A 19,109-nucleotide genomic window follows, 5' to 3' on the forward strand; every position below is an offset into this window, starting at 1 on the left:
TCATCTCCCACCTTTTCATACAATTGGAGATAAGCTTCCTTTTTTGCAGCTTTAGATGAAAATACTAATACAAATAATACAAATACTAATAATATTGTTTATACCCCACCCATCTGGCTGGATTTCCCCAGACACTCTGGGTGGCTTCTAGCAAAATATAGGGGGGGTGTGTGTCAAACTTTAAAAACTTCCTGATACCCGCCTTCAGATGTCTTCTAATGGGAGGGCGTTCCACAGGGAGGCCCTCACTTCTCACCAGAAGACCATTGGAAGTGGACCTCAGTGTCTGGGCTGAATGTTGGAGGTGGAGACACTCCTTCAGGTACACTGGACTGAGACTGTTTAGGGCTGTAAAGGTCAGCACCAACACTTTGAATTGTGCTCGGAAACATACTGGGAGCCAGTGAAGATCCTTTAGGACTGGTGTTATATGGTTTGGGCGGCCGCTCCCAGTCACCAGTCTAGCTGTCGCATTCTGGATTAATTGCAGTTTCCAGGTCACCTTCAAAGGTAGCCGCACACAGAGCGCATTGCAGTAGTCCAAGCGGGAGATGACCAGAGCATGTACCACTCTGGCGAGACAGTCGGCAGGCAGGTAGGGTCTCAGGCTGTGTACCAGATGGAGCTGGTAAACAGCTGCCCTGGACACAGAATTGATCTGCACCTCCATGGACAGCTATGAGTAGGGAGTCCCCCATACCCACCCACACCATGTCCCCCAAGAGAAATACTTCTGTCGTGTCCGGATGCAATCTCAATCTGTTAGCCGCCATCCATCCTCCAACCGCCTCCAGGCATCTAGCAGCTATGAATTAGTTTGGTAGATACATTGTATTTTTAATTAATGGAACAAAAGAGTGAAAAAATTATCAGCCAGGTATCCATAATTTGGGATTTGCAGTTTATTTGGTACTAACATTTTATTCAATCTAGGAAGGTTTAAAATTAACCTTTGATTTTGGTAAGAAATAATGCCAACAATCTGGTTGAGAGTCTATTTTACAGCAAAACAGATGAAAACCATTCAGTTTGCTTATAGATGTGGTGTCTTTCCACTGGATTTCAAAATCAACTTCTGATCTCGTTTCTCAACTTTCAATCCCATCTTCTCCAGGACAGAATTGTCAGCCAGTCCCTGCTGCTCCATCCGTGCAATGAGTTCTTGGTTTCTTTCATTCTGTTCCGTGAGGTTGCGAATTGTATATACTGCCCACTGGCTTACAACTGTTGAAAAGAGTTAAGGAATTTATCCCATGTTCATTTCCAGTTAATGTATATAATATGCGGCACATGTTACAAATACTTGTATTTCAATAAATTAAACAGACTGATTAAATCCATATTGTCATTTACAAAAGTCACTTTAACCACCCAAAAGTCTGTTAAGGGAATGTCAGTTCACAGATATCAGAAAAACAGGCCATGGTCCTGTACTCAGCTACGTGTATGCCACTGCTATGAAGGACAAAGTTGAAGCTCTCATGACTATGTACAGAATTATTGTTAAAATCAAATGTGTGACCAAAATATTCAACATGAACCTAGTATGGAAGAAGGTTTTAATGCAGGAAATTAGGTGTAAGAAAAATGCATCCAGACCAAAATCTCCCCACCACCACCCCTTATATATATATATTTTTAATAATTTTTATTAACAGTTTTGTTTAAAATTACAATACCAATAAACAATACAATATAACATCTCTTGACATAATTCTCTTCACTTCTTTGGACTCCCTCACATCTCCCGCTCCTGCGTTCCTGTTTATAATTTTTTCCCCCAGCAAATTTATCCCCTTATTTCTATTCTTATTATCTACTTTTCCAATGTTATATCTCTGATTTTAACTATCCTTTATTCAAATCTTAAAGAATTTAAATATAACCTACAACTTCCAAATTTTTTTATCCTTTCTTAAATTTAGCTTATCTTCGTAATTCACTTCATCTAGCTTAATGGTGCCAAGTTGTTTATACTCTCGCATCCTTCTTAACATTCATACAATTTACAATATTTTTGTAGATAAATCTTAAATTTCTTCCAGTCTTCTTCCACCGTCTCTTCTCCCAGGTCTCGGATTCTGCCAGTCATCTCAGCCAGTTCCATATAGTCTATCAGTTGCATCTGCCATTCTTCCAGTGTGGGTAGATCTTGAGTTTTCCAATGCCTAGCGACAAGTATCCTTGCTGCTGTTGTTGCGTACATAAAAAATGTTCGGTCCTTCTTTAACACGTTCTGGCCGACAATACCCAAAAGGAAGGCCTCTGGTTTCTTAGGGAAGGTATACTTAAATACCTTTTTCAGCTCATTATATATCATTTCCCAGAAAGCCTTCACTCTAGGGCAAGTCCACCAGAGGTGAAAGAATGTTCCTTCATTTTCTTTACATTTCCAACATTTATTATCAGACAAGTGGTATATTTTTGCAAATTTGACTGGGGTCATGTACCATCTATATATCATTTTCATAACATTTTCTTTCAAGGCATTACATGCAGTAAAATTCAGCCCAGTAGTCCACAACCTCTCCCAGTCCTCAAACATAATGTTATATCCAATGTCTTGTGCCCACTTTATCATAGCCGATTTAACCGTTTCATCTTGTGTATTCCACTTCAACAGCAAGTTATACATTTTTGAAAGTACCTTAGTCTTAGGCTCTAACAATTCCGTTTCTAGCTTCGATTTTTCCACCTGGAATCCTAACTTTTTATCAAGTTTGAAAACTTCTTTAATCTGAGCGTAGTGTAGCCAATCTCGCACTTTATCTTTCATTTTCTCCTGACTCTGCAATTTCCAATTATCTCCATCTTTTTCTAATATTTCCCAATACTTCGGCCATTTGGCCTCCATATTGAGTCTTTTCCGAGCCTTAGCTTCCAATGGTGAAAGCCACCTTGGAGTTTTGTTTTCCAATAAGTCTTTGTATTTTGTCCAGACATTAAACACTGCTTTTCTGACAATATGGTTCTTGAAAATCTTATTGATCTTAACCTTGTCATACCATAAATATGCATGCCAACCAAAAGCATTATTAAAACCTTCCAAATCCAATACATCAGTGTCTTCGAGAAGCAGCCAATCTTTTAGCCAGCAGAAAGCTGCGGCTTCATAGTACAACCTTAAGTCTGGCAGGGCAAAGCCCCCTCTTTCTTTCGCATCAGTTAATATCTTAAACTTAATTCTGGGCTTTTTGCCCTGCCAGACAAATTTAGAAATATCTCTCTGCCACTTCCGAAAGCACTCTGTCTTGTCCACAATTTGCAAAGTTTGAAACAAAAACAGCATTTTTGGCAATACATTCATCTTTATAGCAGCGATTCGGCCTAACAAGGAAAGTTTCAATCTTGTCCAGCTTTCTAAGTCTCTCTTAATTTCTGACCAACATTTCTCATAGTTGTCCTTAACCACCCCTTATATTTTTAATAGCATAAACATAAACAGAGCCTGTTAGGTCATGCCAAAGGCCCAACTAGTCTGGAATTCTGTTCCCAGTGGTGAATAAGATGACAATGGGAAGCCTGCAAGCATATTTTCCATATTTTAATACGTTCTATCATGTATATTTATATTTTAGCATTACTGGTTGTACTTTGTTTATAATATTTAAGTTATTTCTTGACATGTGTTGCTTCTGTAAAATGAAAAATGAATTACCTTTTTAAAGTCACCAAACTATAACTACTGGTTTTGGAAGACACTTAGAGCTAGGATACCCTGCAATGATCCATTCCTCTTTCATGGTGGTCTCCCTTCAAGCAAAGTTTCAGGCAAATGTTAGATCCAGGTTTAATAATTTCCATCATCATCAATAAACTACATCCTGAGCATTCCATTAAAACTATTTGCTTAAATGCTGCAAGCAAGGTGTTATGTCACAAAATGTAATTGCTCTCAAAAACACCTACAGAGGAGACAAGGAATTCCAACTCTCCATGCAAGAACAAAATGCCTGCAGGGCACCAATTATTTGCTACATGTAGCTTCACATACAAGAGAAAGCTGTGCATAATTTACTTGTATCCTTCATAGTTTCTTGCTAAGTTCCACATGGCCATTCACCTGCAGGGCATAAGCAGAGCTGTCTGGAGTCTGGGTGTGGCAAGAATACCAGTCAGAAGAGTGAAGACTAGAAAAGTATGGAGGAGTATTGGTCAACATGGATCACTGCTGTGTATCCCATGTAAATTTAATAAACAAGAAAAGCCTAGTTTGAAGTTGGATCTTTGAGTATACTAGACTACTTATTTTTACCGTGAATTCCCTCAAACAACCTCAGACCAAAGCATGAAACACAACTGTTTATGACCAGATATTTGTCCTAATTAACAAAATGAGGAAAGATAAGTAGATGGATATAATGCAGAGGAGGGAAACAAAGACAGCCATGTAGTCTGGCAGTGGAAAGTAACACAGTGCTAGTTTACCCAAGCTAATGCTATTTTGGCAATATGTTAATTCAGGAACAGATTTGAAGCAGAGCTCCACCGATTTTATTCACTACTAGCACAGAGAACATGAAGACCTTTTCAGAGAGCTGTACCATACTGTCAACTTGGCAGAAAAGGATAGTGATCTCCAAGTGTCACAGATTCTAATTATGGTCACATGGCACTCAGCAGCACATTATTAGCATTTGATTGACTTGAGTATAGCTTTCTGGAAGAAAGAATGCTAGGAAGTTGTTTCTTTAAAAGCTGGTTGTAATGTACAATTGTCTGCTTTAAATATGAAAAATTAAGACCATTGAGGATATTTGCCATGTTAGGACAATCCAAAAGGGTTTATTGCACCCACAATATAAACATGAGTACCAAATAATATAGTTTTAATTATAAGAGAGTGACCCACTCTCCAGTCCAGTGCATTGGGGCCCTAACAGGGGCTCTCAGTAACTAAACAAAGGGTTGGAAAAAGCAGGTTATCAATATAAACATCAATATGGATTCTCATTGTTTTAACAGAGCATTTTCAAGTTTAGTGTATTCTGTATGTGTTTATGCCAATGAACTTTTATTTTTTTTTAAAAAAAAGACCACCATGTAGAGAACATCAACTTCATGAACTGGCCCGCTAATTAAGAGTGTCTTCAAACATTTGCAAGGGCAGAGATATTAAAATTAAATTACAATTAAAGTATACTGCTGTAGAGTGTGATTGAACAATACAAGTGCTATAAACAAAACAAATCCATGATATGAATTATAAAGTGTCACATGGCTTCTGTGTTTGTCATATCCCCCTTTTCCTATATTGCCTGCTTGGGGGAAGGTTTGTGTGCCGCAGCTTGCTCACAGCTTTCTCCTTCCCTAGCGCCCTCTCGCAATGGAGTCATGAATATGTATGATTGCTCTTAACATGCTGAGTGAGCCTGAGACTTCTGGAGGGCTGGATGCAGACCCATACAGACTTAAGTGTCGCGAGAGATTAAAGCGAGTCCCCAATTAATATTCACATTACCCTCTTGTTCTTACCCAAAAGACAGATGGAAAATTGAACATATTCTGAAGTCCATAATCCGACCAACACTTTAAGCACTTTATTGTGTAATCAGCCTTAGAAAGAGAGCGCTTCTAAAGTTTCCATAGTTACTACAAATAGGAGCATGAGCCCATTGGTTGCCAAACCTCACAAAATAAAACAAAACACAGTAATCACAGCAAACCCAATTTTGCAGGTTTGCTTTACATTTCTAGAAAACCATACAAATGCATAGCACTGCAGTACGCAGAATTATGTTAATCATATGACAAGGTCAAGACAAAATAAAAAAATTCCTTCCAGTAGCACCTTAAAGACCAACTAAGTTAGTTTTTGGTATGAGCTTTCGTGTGCATGCACACTTCTTCAGATACACAGGGGGAAGGTATGACAAGGTAATCACTTGGATCTCCTATGAAAAAATATAGGAAAGCCCCCCCCCAAAAAAAAAAATTAGTTCAGTTCTGTGTCTTCAATTACAATTTTACATATTTTACAGTAAAATCCTATGAATATTTACTTGATGCCAAGTCTTACGGATTTCAATTAGATTTTCTCAGATTTTGCACAACCCTTCCATTGCATTCCCAATCTCAGCCTATAAAGTGCTAAAGATACCACTTTCCTAAAGACTCAGCTGAAAAAAGACAGCTCCTGTGTGTGCGCGCACATGCAAGTGTTCGTGTTTTCCATCAGGCAAACATGCAGTTCCCCCATCCAGACTGAGATCTGGTGCTAGTTTCCCACTGAAAATTTTGTGCTCTTCAATGTTCACACTGCAGGATCTTAGAGCACAAATAGCACCCAGGGAGGGGGGTTGGTGGAAAACTTAACCAATGCCCCCACATGGCCACACTTCCTTTAAAATAAGAGCTGGTATTAACTATACCTTCAATTTAAAAAGTGTGAGATACTCCAGTACAAAAGTATATAGACTGGCAGAGGGTGGTGAACTGCCTGGTGTTCCCCTTGAAATGCTCCCCAAATCAATTTTCTCACAGCTGGACTGCAAGGACTGCTCGTTTTTTCCTGCTCCAGATTGTAGGACCTGAACCAATGGAGTTACAGTGGTACCTCGGGTTACAGATGCTTCAGGTTACAGACGCTTCAGGTTACAGACTCCGCTAACCCAGAAATAGTACCTCGGGTTAAGAACTTTGCTTCAAGATGAGAACAGAATTCGTGCTCTAGCAGCACAGCGGCAGCAGGAGGCCTCGTTAGCTAAAGTGGTGCTTCAGGTTAAGAACAGTTTCAGGTTAAGAACGGACCTCCAGAACAAATTAAGTTCTTAACCCGAGGTACCACTGTGTAAGAAAGGAGATTTCCACAAAAAACCAGGAAGAACCTTCTGACAGTAATAGCTGCTTGATAGTAGCACAGACTCCCATGAGAGGTAGTGGACTCTCCTTCCTTGGCGGTTTAGAAGCAGAGCTTGGATGGGCACCTGCCAGGTATGATCTCATTGAGATTCCTGCCTTGCAGGGGGTTGGGCCAGATGACCCCTGGGGTCCCTTCCAGCTCTATGACTTAAAGTAACCTAGGAGAACCAGTGGGTGCCGTTAGGATCAAGCTTCCACCCCCTTCCACTGATTTTATCCTACAAATGCTGCCCTGCCCTGTTTTCCTTAGCGAGCACAAATTTTGGGACATTCATTTGCCCATTAGTTTCACACCAAGCAGGGCTGATGTAACACCCAGTCAACATGACCCGATTGAGTACATCTGTGAAGGGAAATGAAATCTTCATAATATTGCAAGGGTTAAGGAAGTCCTAAAAACAGCTCAACCCAGCGCCTGATACCACCTGGCAAGTAGGAAAGAGTCACAACTCTCATATCCACAACTCCTTTAGAGGTAGGGAGGGAGAAGGAATTAGTTAGGCCTGCTTTAAACAGCTGACTGGCCCAATGCAACAAGCCGGAACTTGCCTAAAGATCAGAATACAACTTCGCAGTCAGATTACACAGTTTGCCAGATTTTGTGATGTGGTTTCAGTGTTTACTAAGTGTGTACAGAAATCCATATTTTATGTAAATAGAATGCACAAAATGCATAGTTTAATGGGGAAATGCACTGAAAATAATTGAAAAATGCAAATTTTATATAAAAATGTGTATAAAATCCATACAATTTAAAGGCAGAGTTTTAATGTGTTCTTTAAACACACACACACACACACACAGAGAGAGAGAGAGAGAGAGAGAGAGAGAGAGAGAGAGAGAGAGAGAGAGAACAGGACAGACCTCTGAGCACCAGTGAAACTGAAACTATTGCTGAATGAGACTGCTCAATCCCTCCCTATTTAAAGGACATGGGCTCCATTTTGTGGCTGAAGAGTGCGAAGGCATATTGATAAATGAGAATGTACCCTCCCCAGACATGGAAAATTAAGAAGAAAACCTGACAGAGCGATGCCCGTCTCCCACACAGATTAAAGCCCCAGCTCTTTAAAAATAAAGGAATTAGGCACTGAACTGACCTCCACTGCAAGCAAATGACAGCCAGGGTGCACATGGAGTGGATCTCCACATAACCCATTTATTTTCCATCTTCCAGGAATTCTTCACCCAATAAAAGGTTGTGCCTGTTATTGCTACAACTCCCCCCTCCATTCTTTGTCTTTTCCTCCCTATGACTTAATTATGTGTTGTGACCTCACAAGAACTCAGCCTAGGGAGAGAAGTACTTCCAAGCTTGCACAGAGTGCTTTTAAAGGTAAAGGTACCCCTGCCCGTACGGGCCAGTCTTGACAGACTCTGGGGTTGTGCGCCCATCTCACTTAAGAGGCCAGGGGCCAGCGCTGTCCGGAGACACTTCCGGGTCACGTGGCCAGCGTGACATCGCTGCTCTGGCGAGCCAGAGTCGCACACGGAAACGCCGTTTACCTTCCCGCTGGTAAGCGGTCCCTATTTATCTACTTGCACCCGGAGGTGCTTTCGAACTGCTAGGTTGGCAGGCGCTGGGACCGAGCAGTGGGAGCGCACCCCGCCGCAGGGATTCGAACCGCCGACCTTTCGATCGGCAAGTCCTAGGCGCTGAGGCTTTAACCCACAGCGCCACCAACTACCCCAAACTTATACCTCCCCAAAACTCAGAACTCATCAGCAGGTTGTCCCCCTTGGTTTCCTTGTTCTTTCTCTCCTTTTTTCATTCCACAGCAAAAAAAATTTCCTATTTTGCCTCGAATCACAGAGTCACCGAACTACAAGGTGGGTACAACGACAGGATTTGGCAGAATCATAGTTATGTAGAGCTGCCACAAATGTATTGAATATAAACAGGTAAAGGAGGGGACACAAATGCAACCTGAAAGTTGGTACAACTGGAGGTGGGGGGCACATTACATTTAAAAGTGCTTTGGAGCACCTTAGTGTTTTTAAGGCTTTTAATCTTCACCTAAGGCAGCTTACTATGACAAAGCCTCAGAAGCGCAGTCTCCTAAGGCAGGCGCTCTTATATCATGTGCTTCAAAAGCAGAATGTCAGCTCAAAGCAGTGACTTGTGATTATTAATTTTTTTAAAAAAATGGAAGGAGTTTCATTATTACACCTTAGGACAATTAAGTATTTTAAAGCTCATAAGTAAGGCACCTATTAGGCTTTCTTTGAAAGTCTGTCAAATTTATAAATGTCTACTTTTAGAAAATATTTTTTTTTTTGTAAAAGCAGGCACTAAATTCAAATGTATAATGCTAGCTTGTATGTGGCACATACATTCTTGCTACAGAGGCTGCCCATATTTTTAAGTGGCATTTTTAATAGAAACCTATAATTTATATGCAACTAAAAATCCTTTGGGTTTAAAAAAGGAGAAGAAAAAAAATCACACTCTTGGACAATGTAAAGCCAAAAACATTCCATGCCTAAGATATTCAGTTTTAAGAGTTATTATATATCTATCTCCAGATGGGAACATATGCAATTAATTGTCAGTGTTTAAACACTGTCATGAAAATCCATGGAATCAGAATAACTGAATGTGATACAACATGCAACAATGCATTTTGCACTCAGTTGCTTTATCCAGAAATATGCAGAGTTGTGAAATGTCACTTTAATTTATTTATGTCATTAACACTCTCTACCACCTACATAAACATGCCAGTTGGGCAAAAATTGTTAACAAACAATATTTCGGTTCTAGTGGGACCTACAGCTAAATGTGGCTGACAATTCCTCGCTCCCTGTTGCAGGCAGCTAGCCTGTTAGGACCGTGGCTTCCAAACTTTTTCCTTTGGGCCACACTTTCAGAATAAAAATCTGCTCGTGCCACAATGAATTTTTAATTGATAAGACATACATTGGAAAACAAAACACAGAACACAGCTGCCTTAGAATATGATCATGGGACATCTAGGAAGCCGTTGTTGTTGTTTAGTCGTTTAGTCGTGTCCGACTCTTCGTGACCCCATGGACCAGAGCACGCCAGGCACTCCTGTCTTCCACTGCCTTCCGCAGTTTGGTCAGACTCATGTTTGTAGCTTCGAGAACACTGTCCAACCATCTTGTCCTCTGTCGTCCCCTTCTCCTTGTGCCCTCCATCTTTCCCAACATCGGGGTCTTTTCCAGGGAGTCTTCTCTTCTCATGAGGTGGCCAAAGTACTGGAGCCTCAGCTTCACGATCTGTCCTTCCAGTGAGCACTCCAGTGATTTCCTTAAGAATGGATACGTTTGATCTTCTTGCAGTCCATGGGACTCTCAAGAGTCTCCTCCAGCACCATAATTCAAAAGCATCAATTCTTTGGCGATCAGCCTTCTTGATGGTCCAGCTCTCACTTCCATACATCACTACTGGGAAAACCATGGCTTCAACTATATGGACCTTTGTTGGCAAGGTGATGTCTCTGCTTTTTAAGACGCTGTCTAGGTTTGCCATCGCCTTTCTCCCAAGGAGCAGGCGTCTTTTAATTTCGTGACTGCTGTCACCATCTGCAGTGATCATGGAGCCCAAGAAAGTAAAATCTCTCACTGCCTCCATTTCTTCCCCTTCTATTTGCCAGGAGGTGATGGGACCAGTGGCCATGATCTTCGTTTTTTTGATGTTGAGCTTCAGACCATATTTTGCGCTCTCCTCTTTCACCCCCATTAAAAGGTTCTTTAATTCCTCCTCACTTTCTGCCATCAAGGTTGTGTCATCTGCATATCTGAGGTTGTTGATATTTCTTCCGGCAATCTTAATTCCGGCTTGGGATTCATCCAGCCCTGCCTTTCGCATGATGAATTCTGCATATAAGTAAAATAAGCAGGGAGACAATATGCAGCCTTGCCGTACTCCTTTCCCAATTTTGAACCAATCAGTTGTTCCATATCCAGTTCTAACTGTAGCTTCTTGTCCCACATAGAGATTTCTCAGGAGACAGATGAGGTGATCAGGCACTCCCATTTCTTTAAGAACTTGCCATAGTTTGCTGTGGTCGACACAGTCAAAGGCTTTTGCATAGTCAATGAAGCAGAAGTAGATGTCTTTCTGGAACTCTCTAGCTTTCTCCATAATCCAGCGCATGTTTGCAATTTGGTCTCTGGTTCCTCTGCCCCTTCGAAATCCAGCTTGCACTTCTGGGAGTTCTCGGTCCACATACTGCTTAAGCCTGCCTTGTAGAATTTTAAGCATAACCTTGCTAGCGTGTGAAATGAGTGCAATTGTGCGATAGTTGGAGCATTCTTTGGCACTGCCCTTCTTTGGGATTGGGATGTAGACTGATCTTCTCCAATCCTCTGGCCACTGCTGAGTTTTCCAAATTTGCTGGCATATTGAGTGTAGCACCTTAACAGCATCATCTTTTAAAATTTTAAATAGTTCAGCTGGAATATCATCACTTCCACTGGCCTTGTTATTAGCAGTGCTTTCTAAGGGCCATTTGAGTTCACTCTCCAGGATGTCTGGCTCAAGGTCAGCAACCACACTACCTGGGGTGTACGAGCCACCCATATCTTTCTGATATAATTCCTCTGTGTATTTTTGCCACCTCTTCTTGATGTCTTCTGCTTCTGTTAGGTCCTTACCACTTTTGACCTTTATTATGGTAATCTTTGTACGAAATGTTCCTTTCATATCTCCAATTTTCTTGAACAGATCTCTGGTTCTTCCCATTCTGCTGTTTTCCTCTATTTCTTTGCATTGCTCGTTTAAGAAGGCCTTCTTGTCTCTCCTTGCTATTTTTTGGAAATCTGCATTCAATTTCCTGTATCTTTCACTATCTCCCTCGCATTTTGCTTGCCTTCTCTCCCCTGCTATTTGTAAGGCCTCGTTGGACAGCCACTTTGCTTTCTTGCATTTCCTTTTCATTGGGATGGTTTTCGTTGCTGCCTCCTGTATAATGTTGCGAGCCTCCACCCATAGTTCTTCAGGCACTCTGTCCAACAAATCTAAATCCTTAAACCTGTTCCTCACTTCCACTGTGTATTCATAAGGGATTTGATTCAGATTGTATCTTACCGGCCCAGTGGTTTTTCCTACTTTCTTCAGTTTAAGCTTGAATTTTGCTATAAGAAGCTGATGATCTGAGCCACAGTCAGCTCCAGGTCTTGTTTTTGCTGACTGTATAGAGCTTCTCCATCTTTGGCTGCAGAGAATATAATCAATCTGATTACGATGCTGCCCATCTGGTGATGTCCACGTGTAGAGTCGTCTCTTGTGTTGTTGGAAAAGCGTGTTTGTGATGACCAGTTTGTTCTCTTGACAGAACTCTATTAGCCTTTGCCCTGCTTCGTTTTGATCTCCAAGGCCAAACTTGCCAGTTGTTCCTTTTATCTCTTGATTCCCTACTTTAGCATTCCAATCCCCTATAATGAGAAGAACATCCTTCTTTGGTGTCACTTCTATAAGGTCTTGTAAGTCTTCATAGAATTTGTCAATTTCAGTTTCTTCAGCGCCAGTAGTTGGTGCATAAACTTGGATTACTGTGATGTTAAAAGGTCTGCCTTGAATTCGTATCGAGATCATTCTATCATTTTTGGGATTGCATCCCAGTACAGCTTTCGCCAAGGGACGCAGGTGGCGCTGTGGGTTAAAGCCTCAGCGCCTAGGACTTGCCGATCAAAAGGTCAGCGGTTCGAATCCCTGCGGCGGGGTGCGCTCCCGCTGCTCGGTCCCAGCGCCTGCCAACCTAGCAGTTCGAAAGCACCTCCAGGTGCAAGTAGATAAATAGGAACCGCTTACCAGCGGGAAGGTAAACGGCGTTTCCGTGTGCGGCTCTGGCTCGCCAGAGCAGCGATGTCAAGCTGGCCACGTGACCCGGAAGTGTCTCCGGACAGCGCTGGCCCCTGGCCTCTTAAGTGAGATGGGCGCACAACCCCAGAGTCTGTCAAGACTGGCCCGTATGGGCAGGGGTACCTTTACCTTTACCTTTTACAGCTTTCGCCACTCTTTTGTTGACTATGAGGGCCACTCCATTTCTTTTACGGGTTTCTTGCCCACAGTAGTAGATATGATGGTCATCCGAACTGAATTCACCCATTCCCGTCCATTTTAGTTCACTGATGCCCAGGATGTCAATATTTATTCTTGCCATCTCATTTTTGACCACATCCAACTTACCCAGGTTCATGGTTCTTACATTCCAGGTTCCTATGCAATATTTTTCTTTACAGCATTGGACTTTCCTTTCGCTTCCATGCATATCCGCAACTGAGCGTCCTTTCGGCTTTGGCCCAGCCGCTTCATCAGCTCTGGATCTACTTGTACTTGTCCTCCGCTCTTCCCCAGTAGCATGTTGGACACCTTCCGACCTGAGGGGCTCATCTTCCAGTGTCATAACTTTTATATGCCTGTTGTCTTTGTCCATGGAGTTTTCTTGGCAGGGATACTGGAGTGGCTTGCCGGTTCCTCCTCCAGGTGGATCACGTTTGGTCAAAACTCTCCACACGTTTGGTCAAAACACATTTTGATACGATATGATACAATACGATACGATATGATCCTACACTGAAATGCTTTAATGTTTCTTTGAGTGTCCGTGAATCTTCCTGCCACATCCTCTCCTGTGGTGGTTGTGGTGCACCTTTTGAGAACCACAGTGTTAGGGATTCACACAAATCAATTTCCTCTCCACCTGTTTTCCCTTTCCAACTAACATGGAACATTCTGTAAGTGCTAGTGTTACAACAAGCAGGCTCTGTCCACATTTGGCTGTTGCAGGATGTGGGGATTTACTTTTGTATTTCTGAAAATCTTGGTGCTCTCACCTTGCTTCTCAGTGCTCCCGTTTTGGTTCCAAACCTATGAGCGTGGGGCCACCAACTTTACCATTAGGGCAGGTGATAGTAAAAGAAATGAAAATATTAAGAGGGCTTTTCTTTTAATGATAGTGTAAAAGGTAAAGGTAAAGGTACCCCTGCCCGTACGGGCCAGTCTTGACAGACTCTGGGGTTGTGCGCCCATCTCACTTAAGAGGCCAGGGGCCAGCGCTGTCCGGAGACACTTCCGGGTCACGTGGCCAGCGTGACATCGCTGCTCTGGCGAGCCAGAGCCGCACACGGAAACGCCGTTTACCTTCCCGCTGGTAAGCGGTCCCTATTTATCTACTTGCACCCGGAGGTGCTTTCGAACTGCTAGGTTGGCAGGCGCTGGGACCGAGCAGCGGGAGCGCACCCCGCCGCAGGGATTCGTGATAGTGTAGGGTTTTGTTAAAATAAATTGTAGGTTCTCACAATTCCTTCAGTTTTAACACTACAATACACACCAATGTTATGAAAGTATGCAAATATACAAATAAAAAATAACAAGTAATTCAATATCAAGAAATGGCAAACATGGTATAGATGTTCTGCCAGGTATCTTTTATAAGATTTTTTTCTGAAACATTGATCCCCATATGGGCAGGTTGTTTAACAGCATTCTAAGAATGGCAACGGTCCCGCTATCTTGGAAAGAATCTAGAATAATGGGTGTTTACAAAATGTGCCACAAGTTTGGGATTCTTAACTATTTTTTAAATAAAGGAAATCTGACCTTTATGTTACAGAACTATTTTTCTGTAGCATGCCTACTAGTGACACAGAATTGGAACATCTGTGTATCTCTCGTTGAAGACAGAATATATGGTCTACTGCTGTATCAGAAAAAAATTAAGAAAGAAATTACATGCATTGTATAATACAAATGATGTAGATGATTTTGTTGAAATATGGCATCCATTTAAAAAATACTTTACTGATAACCCTGAAGAATGGCAGCTACCCAAATCGCAGACTGGACTTTGGCAAAATTAACTAGATTGGTCAGTCCTGGAGGTGGGAGAGTTGGAATTTTGTTTTTGTATTTTTTATTGTTTTTTTGTAATTGTCATATACAGTCATACCTCAGGTTGAGTTGAATGCGCTTCGGGTTGAGTGCGTTCGAGTTGCGCTCCGCAGCAACCCGGAAGTAACGGAGTGCGTTACTTACGGGTTTTGCTGCTCGCGCATGCGCAGACGCTCAAAACGACATCCCGCGCATGCGTGGTAGAGGTGAAACGTGACCTGTGCACACGCCGTCGCATCTTGCGTTCCATTCGGGATGCGAAGGGGGCTCCGGAACGGATCCCGTTCGCATCCCGAGGTACCACTGCATTGGAAATTAATAAAACTATATTTTTAAAAAGAAAGAAATGTCAAACATAATCAGGGCCAGGGAAAGGTAGACAAAATGCTAATACTTTTACCTAAAATGAGAGTTTGTTTATATCTTAATGGAATGAGAGAATGAAGTGAATCTATATATGTTTTGGAAGTAGAAATAAACATTAGCAAGTAGTAAATCAATTGGATCCTCTGGCATTTGTTGACCTTAATTATTAAAACAAATGAAATGATATTGTTTAATTACAGATAGATTGGGTGAAAGCACAGTTAATTTCAAATAATATTGTTAATGTATAATGATTAGCATGCTATTTCATACATTTACATAAAATTAGTTGTATTTGATGAATCAAGCAGTTAAAAAAAAAGATTAACCAGCCAAAACATTCCTTAAAATATATGTGACCAACCATTTCTGGGCCAAGGGCCTTAAGCTATCTCTCTGGGGGCTGCATACCATTAGCTTTTTCTTTTTTTCTTTTTTTTTACACATTGTTAAAAATAAAAACAACAACAACAACTTCTTAAAAAGAATGGACACATTTGGGGGAGCACAAAAAGCTTTTGGCTTCACAGTATCTCAGTTAGACATCTAGTAAAAGCATTTTTAATTAATTTTTTTTATTGGGGGACTGGGGGGGCAGCAAAATACTTTCTGGGTGGGGGAACCACAATGGTACTCAAATATTTGAAGAATTAATACTAGAATGGTTCTCAACTAAGTTATGAACAAGCCTACTAGGTTTCCAGCCCACAAACCAAATGCAGCCCATAGAAGTGAATTGTGGCTTGCCAGGGGCTTAGCAACACTGCTGCTTTTGCAATCCCAGATAGGCAGCAAACGGAAAAGGTTTCATAAGCCCCTGGTGGGGCTGGTGTGTACTCTGTTTGGTTTCGAGAGTTGAAAACTGTGCATGCTTGGCTTAAAATCCCAATGTGAAAGCTAAAACTATCCCCATTTATTTTGCCTTCCTCAGCAAAGAGCCAGTTTGTGTCTTGAAGATGCACATCAAATGTATTATTTTTGTTATTTACATTATACTTTGTAAGAAACAATATAAACAAATGAATATTTTTTTCCCCAATGGGTACAAATCTATGAAAACATAGCTGTTGTCAAATAAAAGTACTTATAATTCATATTTGATCACCATTTTAAAGCTACTGTATTCTATTAGTTGTCTGTTTTGTGGTAGCTACTATAGTTCACTCCTTCAGAACTTAATCACTTTGCTCTCCTCAGCAGCATGGATTGTTTTCACAGCATGAGGCCCATCTCAAGCTACACTTTTAAATATGAAATGCTCATCGGTTTCCCCAAGAAAGTCTTTCCTGGCATGACACAAAACAAACTGCCATTGTTATAGACCATAGCAACTTGATTTCTCCTAGATTTAACCTGAGGTTTCATAAGCCACAATTATACTAACCGTTGCCATGAGGTCAAAAGTATTTTGAATCTACCTCTGAGATGACTGTCAGACTGAATATAATGACAGAAAATGTTCTTCAAATGGGTATATGTAAAAATTACCTCGCATTTATATTTTCAGTATTTTATCCAAACTAAAGGGTCTGTATGTGTGGATAAACCACCGCCATTGCAATAGGAGAGCATAAGAGAAACCACAGGTTTTCCTTTCACAAACGATGCCAATTTTGTCTCCTAAGTAGCCAGTTGAATGATCACCCACAAAGGCAGCCCTGCTTTTTCCTCTCCAAATATTACCGACATTTTGGTCGCAAGAGGACTTGCCAAGCTGATGTTAACATAACACAGAAGCTTTACTATAAAGGTCTTTGGAGTCAAAGAGCCACTTATTTTCATCAAACGTTAAATGGCATATTATCATCAGAACCTTTTCTCACTACCTAACACAAGAAGTGAATACAAGATCACTCAGACTACACTCCTGTAATTATCTGCTCTAAAGTAGTTCCAGGGATTCCTATACAGTAAATAGCCCCTGTTTCTCCCTTCTAATGCTGGAATTTTCTTTTTAGAAGAGGTTTGGGAGTAAGCTGGTTGCAACATAAATGAAATATTTAAAAAATGCATTGCATTTAAAGTTTTACCAACATTTAACAGACTGACTGGGATGAACTGGTGGAATAAACACTGCACTGCAAGAGAGTAGGGCTCACTTTCTAACTCAACTGAAAACTTCCTTTGCACTCTGAGGCAAATTCAAATAATTTGTGGCCCTCATAGTATCCAAACTGAATTCAGCTCAGTGCCTTTGGTCAGAAAGATGGATAGTTTAGCCACTAGCCTCAGTTGCTGCCATATGTAGAAACCTGGGAGATTTGTTATTACTTATTTATAAGGGACTCAGGTGGCACTGTGGGTTAAAGCCTGAGCGCCTAGGGCTTGCCGATCGAAAGGTCGGTGGTTCGAATCCCTGCGGCGGGGTGCGCTCCCGATGCTCGGTCCCAGCGCCTGCCAACCTAGCAGTTCGAAAGCACCTCCGGGTGCAAGTAGATAAATAGGGACCGCTTACCAGCGGGAAGGTAAACGGCGTTTCCGTGTGCGGCTCTGGCTCTGGCTCTGGCTCTGGCCAGAGCAGCGATGTCACGCTGGCCACGTGACCCGGAAGTGTCTCCGGACAGCGCTGGCCCCTGGCCTCTTAAGTGAGATGGGCGCACAACCCCAGAGTCTGTCAAGACTGGCCCGTACGGGCAGGGGTACCTTTACCTTTACCTTTTTATTTATAAATGCATTTATATACACTATCCTGTCAACAACAAAAAATCAAGGCGGTGTACAACAATATGTGTATAATAAAATATAAAAACCACGAAAAATAGAAATAAAATGACAGGCTAGTCAAAAGGTTTTAAACAACTGCATAGGCCTGTCAGAAGGAATAAAAGGCATCAAGAGACATCTGGAAGTCAAGAAATGCCTGCCATATCTCTGCTGGAAGAGGGTTCCATAGCATGGGACTGACGGTACAGGCAACCCCCCGTTTGAAGGGGCTGCGTTTCCAGGTTATAGGAAATGTCAGTTGTAAGGCATAAGTGGTAAGTTCCACCCTGCCCCCTTCAACTGAATGCATGCAAAATGGTTGCTGCCTGGACTAAACACGGACTTCTGGCTGAGGCCTGTTGGGCGTCTGAAAGAAGCTACCCATAGAAAAATATTCGGTATCTACGGCGTATATTGCAGTAACAGAATTCACAATGATGTAGGACTATGAATCAGTTTGAAATGTTAAATATTAACAAAAGTGTGTGGGTGCATACATATACGTATATGTATATGCATGTGTGAGAAAGGCAGAGATAAGAAATAATATTCTAATTCCTCCAAAGACGGTGCTTCTCCTTTTATTCCATCATTAGAATTTATTCACAAACCATACTGGTAGTACCACACTATGTCACCAATACCAGAAAGTATTCTCCATCCTTGTAGCATCTGAAGAGCAGTTAAACCTCTCTAAAGTTGCCACAAGAATTCTGCCCAGAGCTAAACCCAAAACAAATTTTGGGAACTCTCATATGTAAAAATTTAAAGATTTTTCAAGGAACTGCGTAAGAATTTCGAAAAACCTCACTTCTGAGTAGTCCCCAGAAGGAAGTCAATAAGACTCATGAGATTTCTCAGGATGATTTTGCTTATTTCCACCATTTCTTTCATGCAGGTGATTGTCTCTACTATTAATTTTCCCTTCCCTTTTATTCTGGGATTAAACCGAAATTTTTGTGATATCATTTTGAAGAATACAATGGATGCTAGGCTGAGGGCTTTACTGGCTAGTCATAATAATTAAATATTACACACAATATTTACAAGGCAGATTATTTACTGCATACTCACTTTCAAAAACAACAAAGTTTAATAACCAACAGCCATCTTTCTTAGTGGTGGTTCCACTGGAATTTCTCCACCAGTCCTAACAACAGAAATATCTATTGTTCTTTCATCAGATAATACCAGATATACGAGTTGAAAATATTTTTTCCACTGGTCAGATTTAATAAGGTATGTAAAACTGATGAGCTGCTTACTAACTCATCTACCTGTTCATTTCAGCTGACTGGTCAGATGTCAGTTGAAGCAA

The 19,109-nt window shown here is 41.4% G+C and overlaps 1 protein-coding gene across 1 annotated transcript in view; it reads right to left on the minus strand.

The window, feature by feature from the left end:
* Nucleotides 1-887: 887 nt before the first annotated feature.
* The window catches only part of ATXN10 (ataxin 10), an 87,793-nt gene continuing 69,571 nt past the window's right edge, over nucleotides 888-19,109 (minus strand). The window contains exon 11 of the mRNA XM_079975294.1: nucleotides 888-1,224. Within this exon, the coding sequence (XP_079831420.1) occupies nucleotides 1,034-1,224 (191 nt within the window). The 3' untranslated portion in view covers nucleotides 888-1,033. The remainder of the gene's footprint in view (nucleotides 1,225-19,109) is intronic.

The sequence above is a fragment of the Podarcis cretensis genome (genome assembly GCF_951804945.1).
Source record: "Podarcis cretensis genome assembly, chromosome: 5".
Classification (NCBI taxonomy): Eukaryota; Metazoa; Chordata; class Lepidosauria; order Squamata; family Lacertidae; genus Podarcis; species Podarcis cretensis.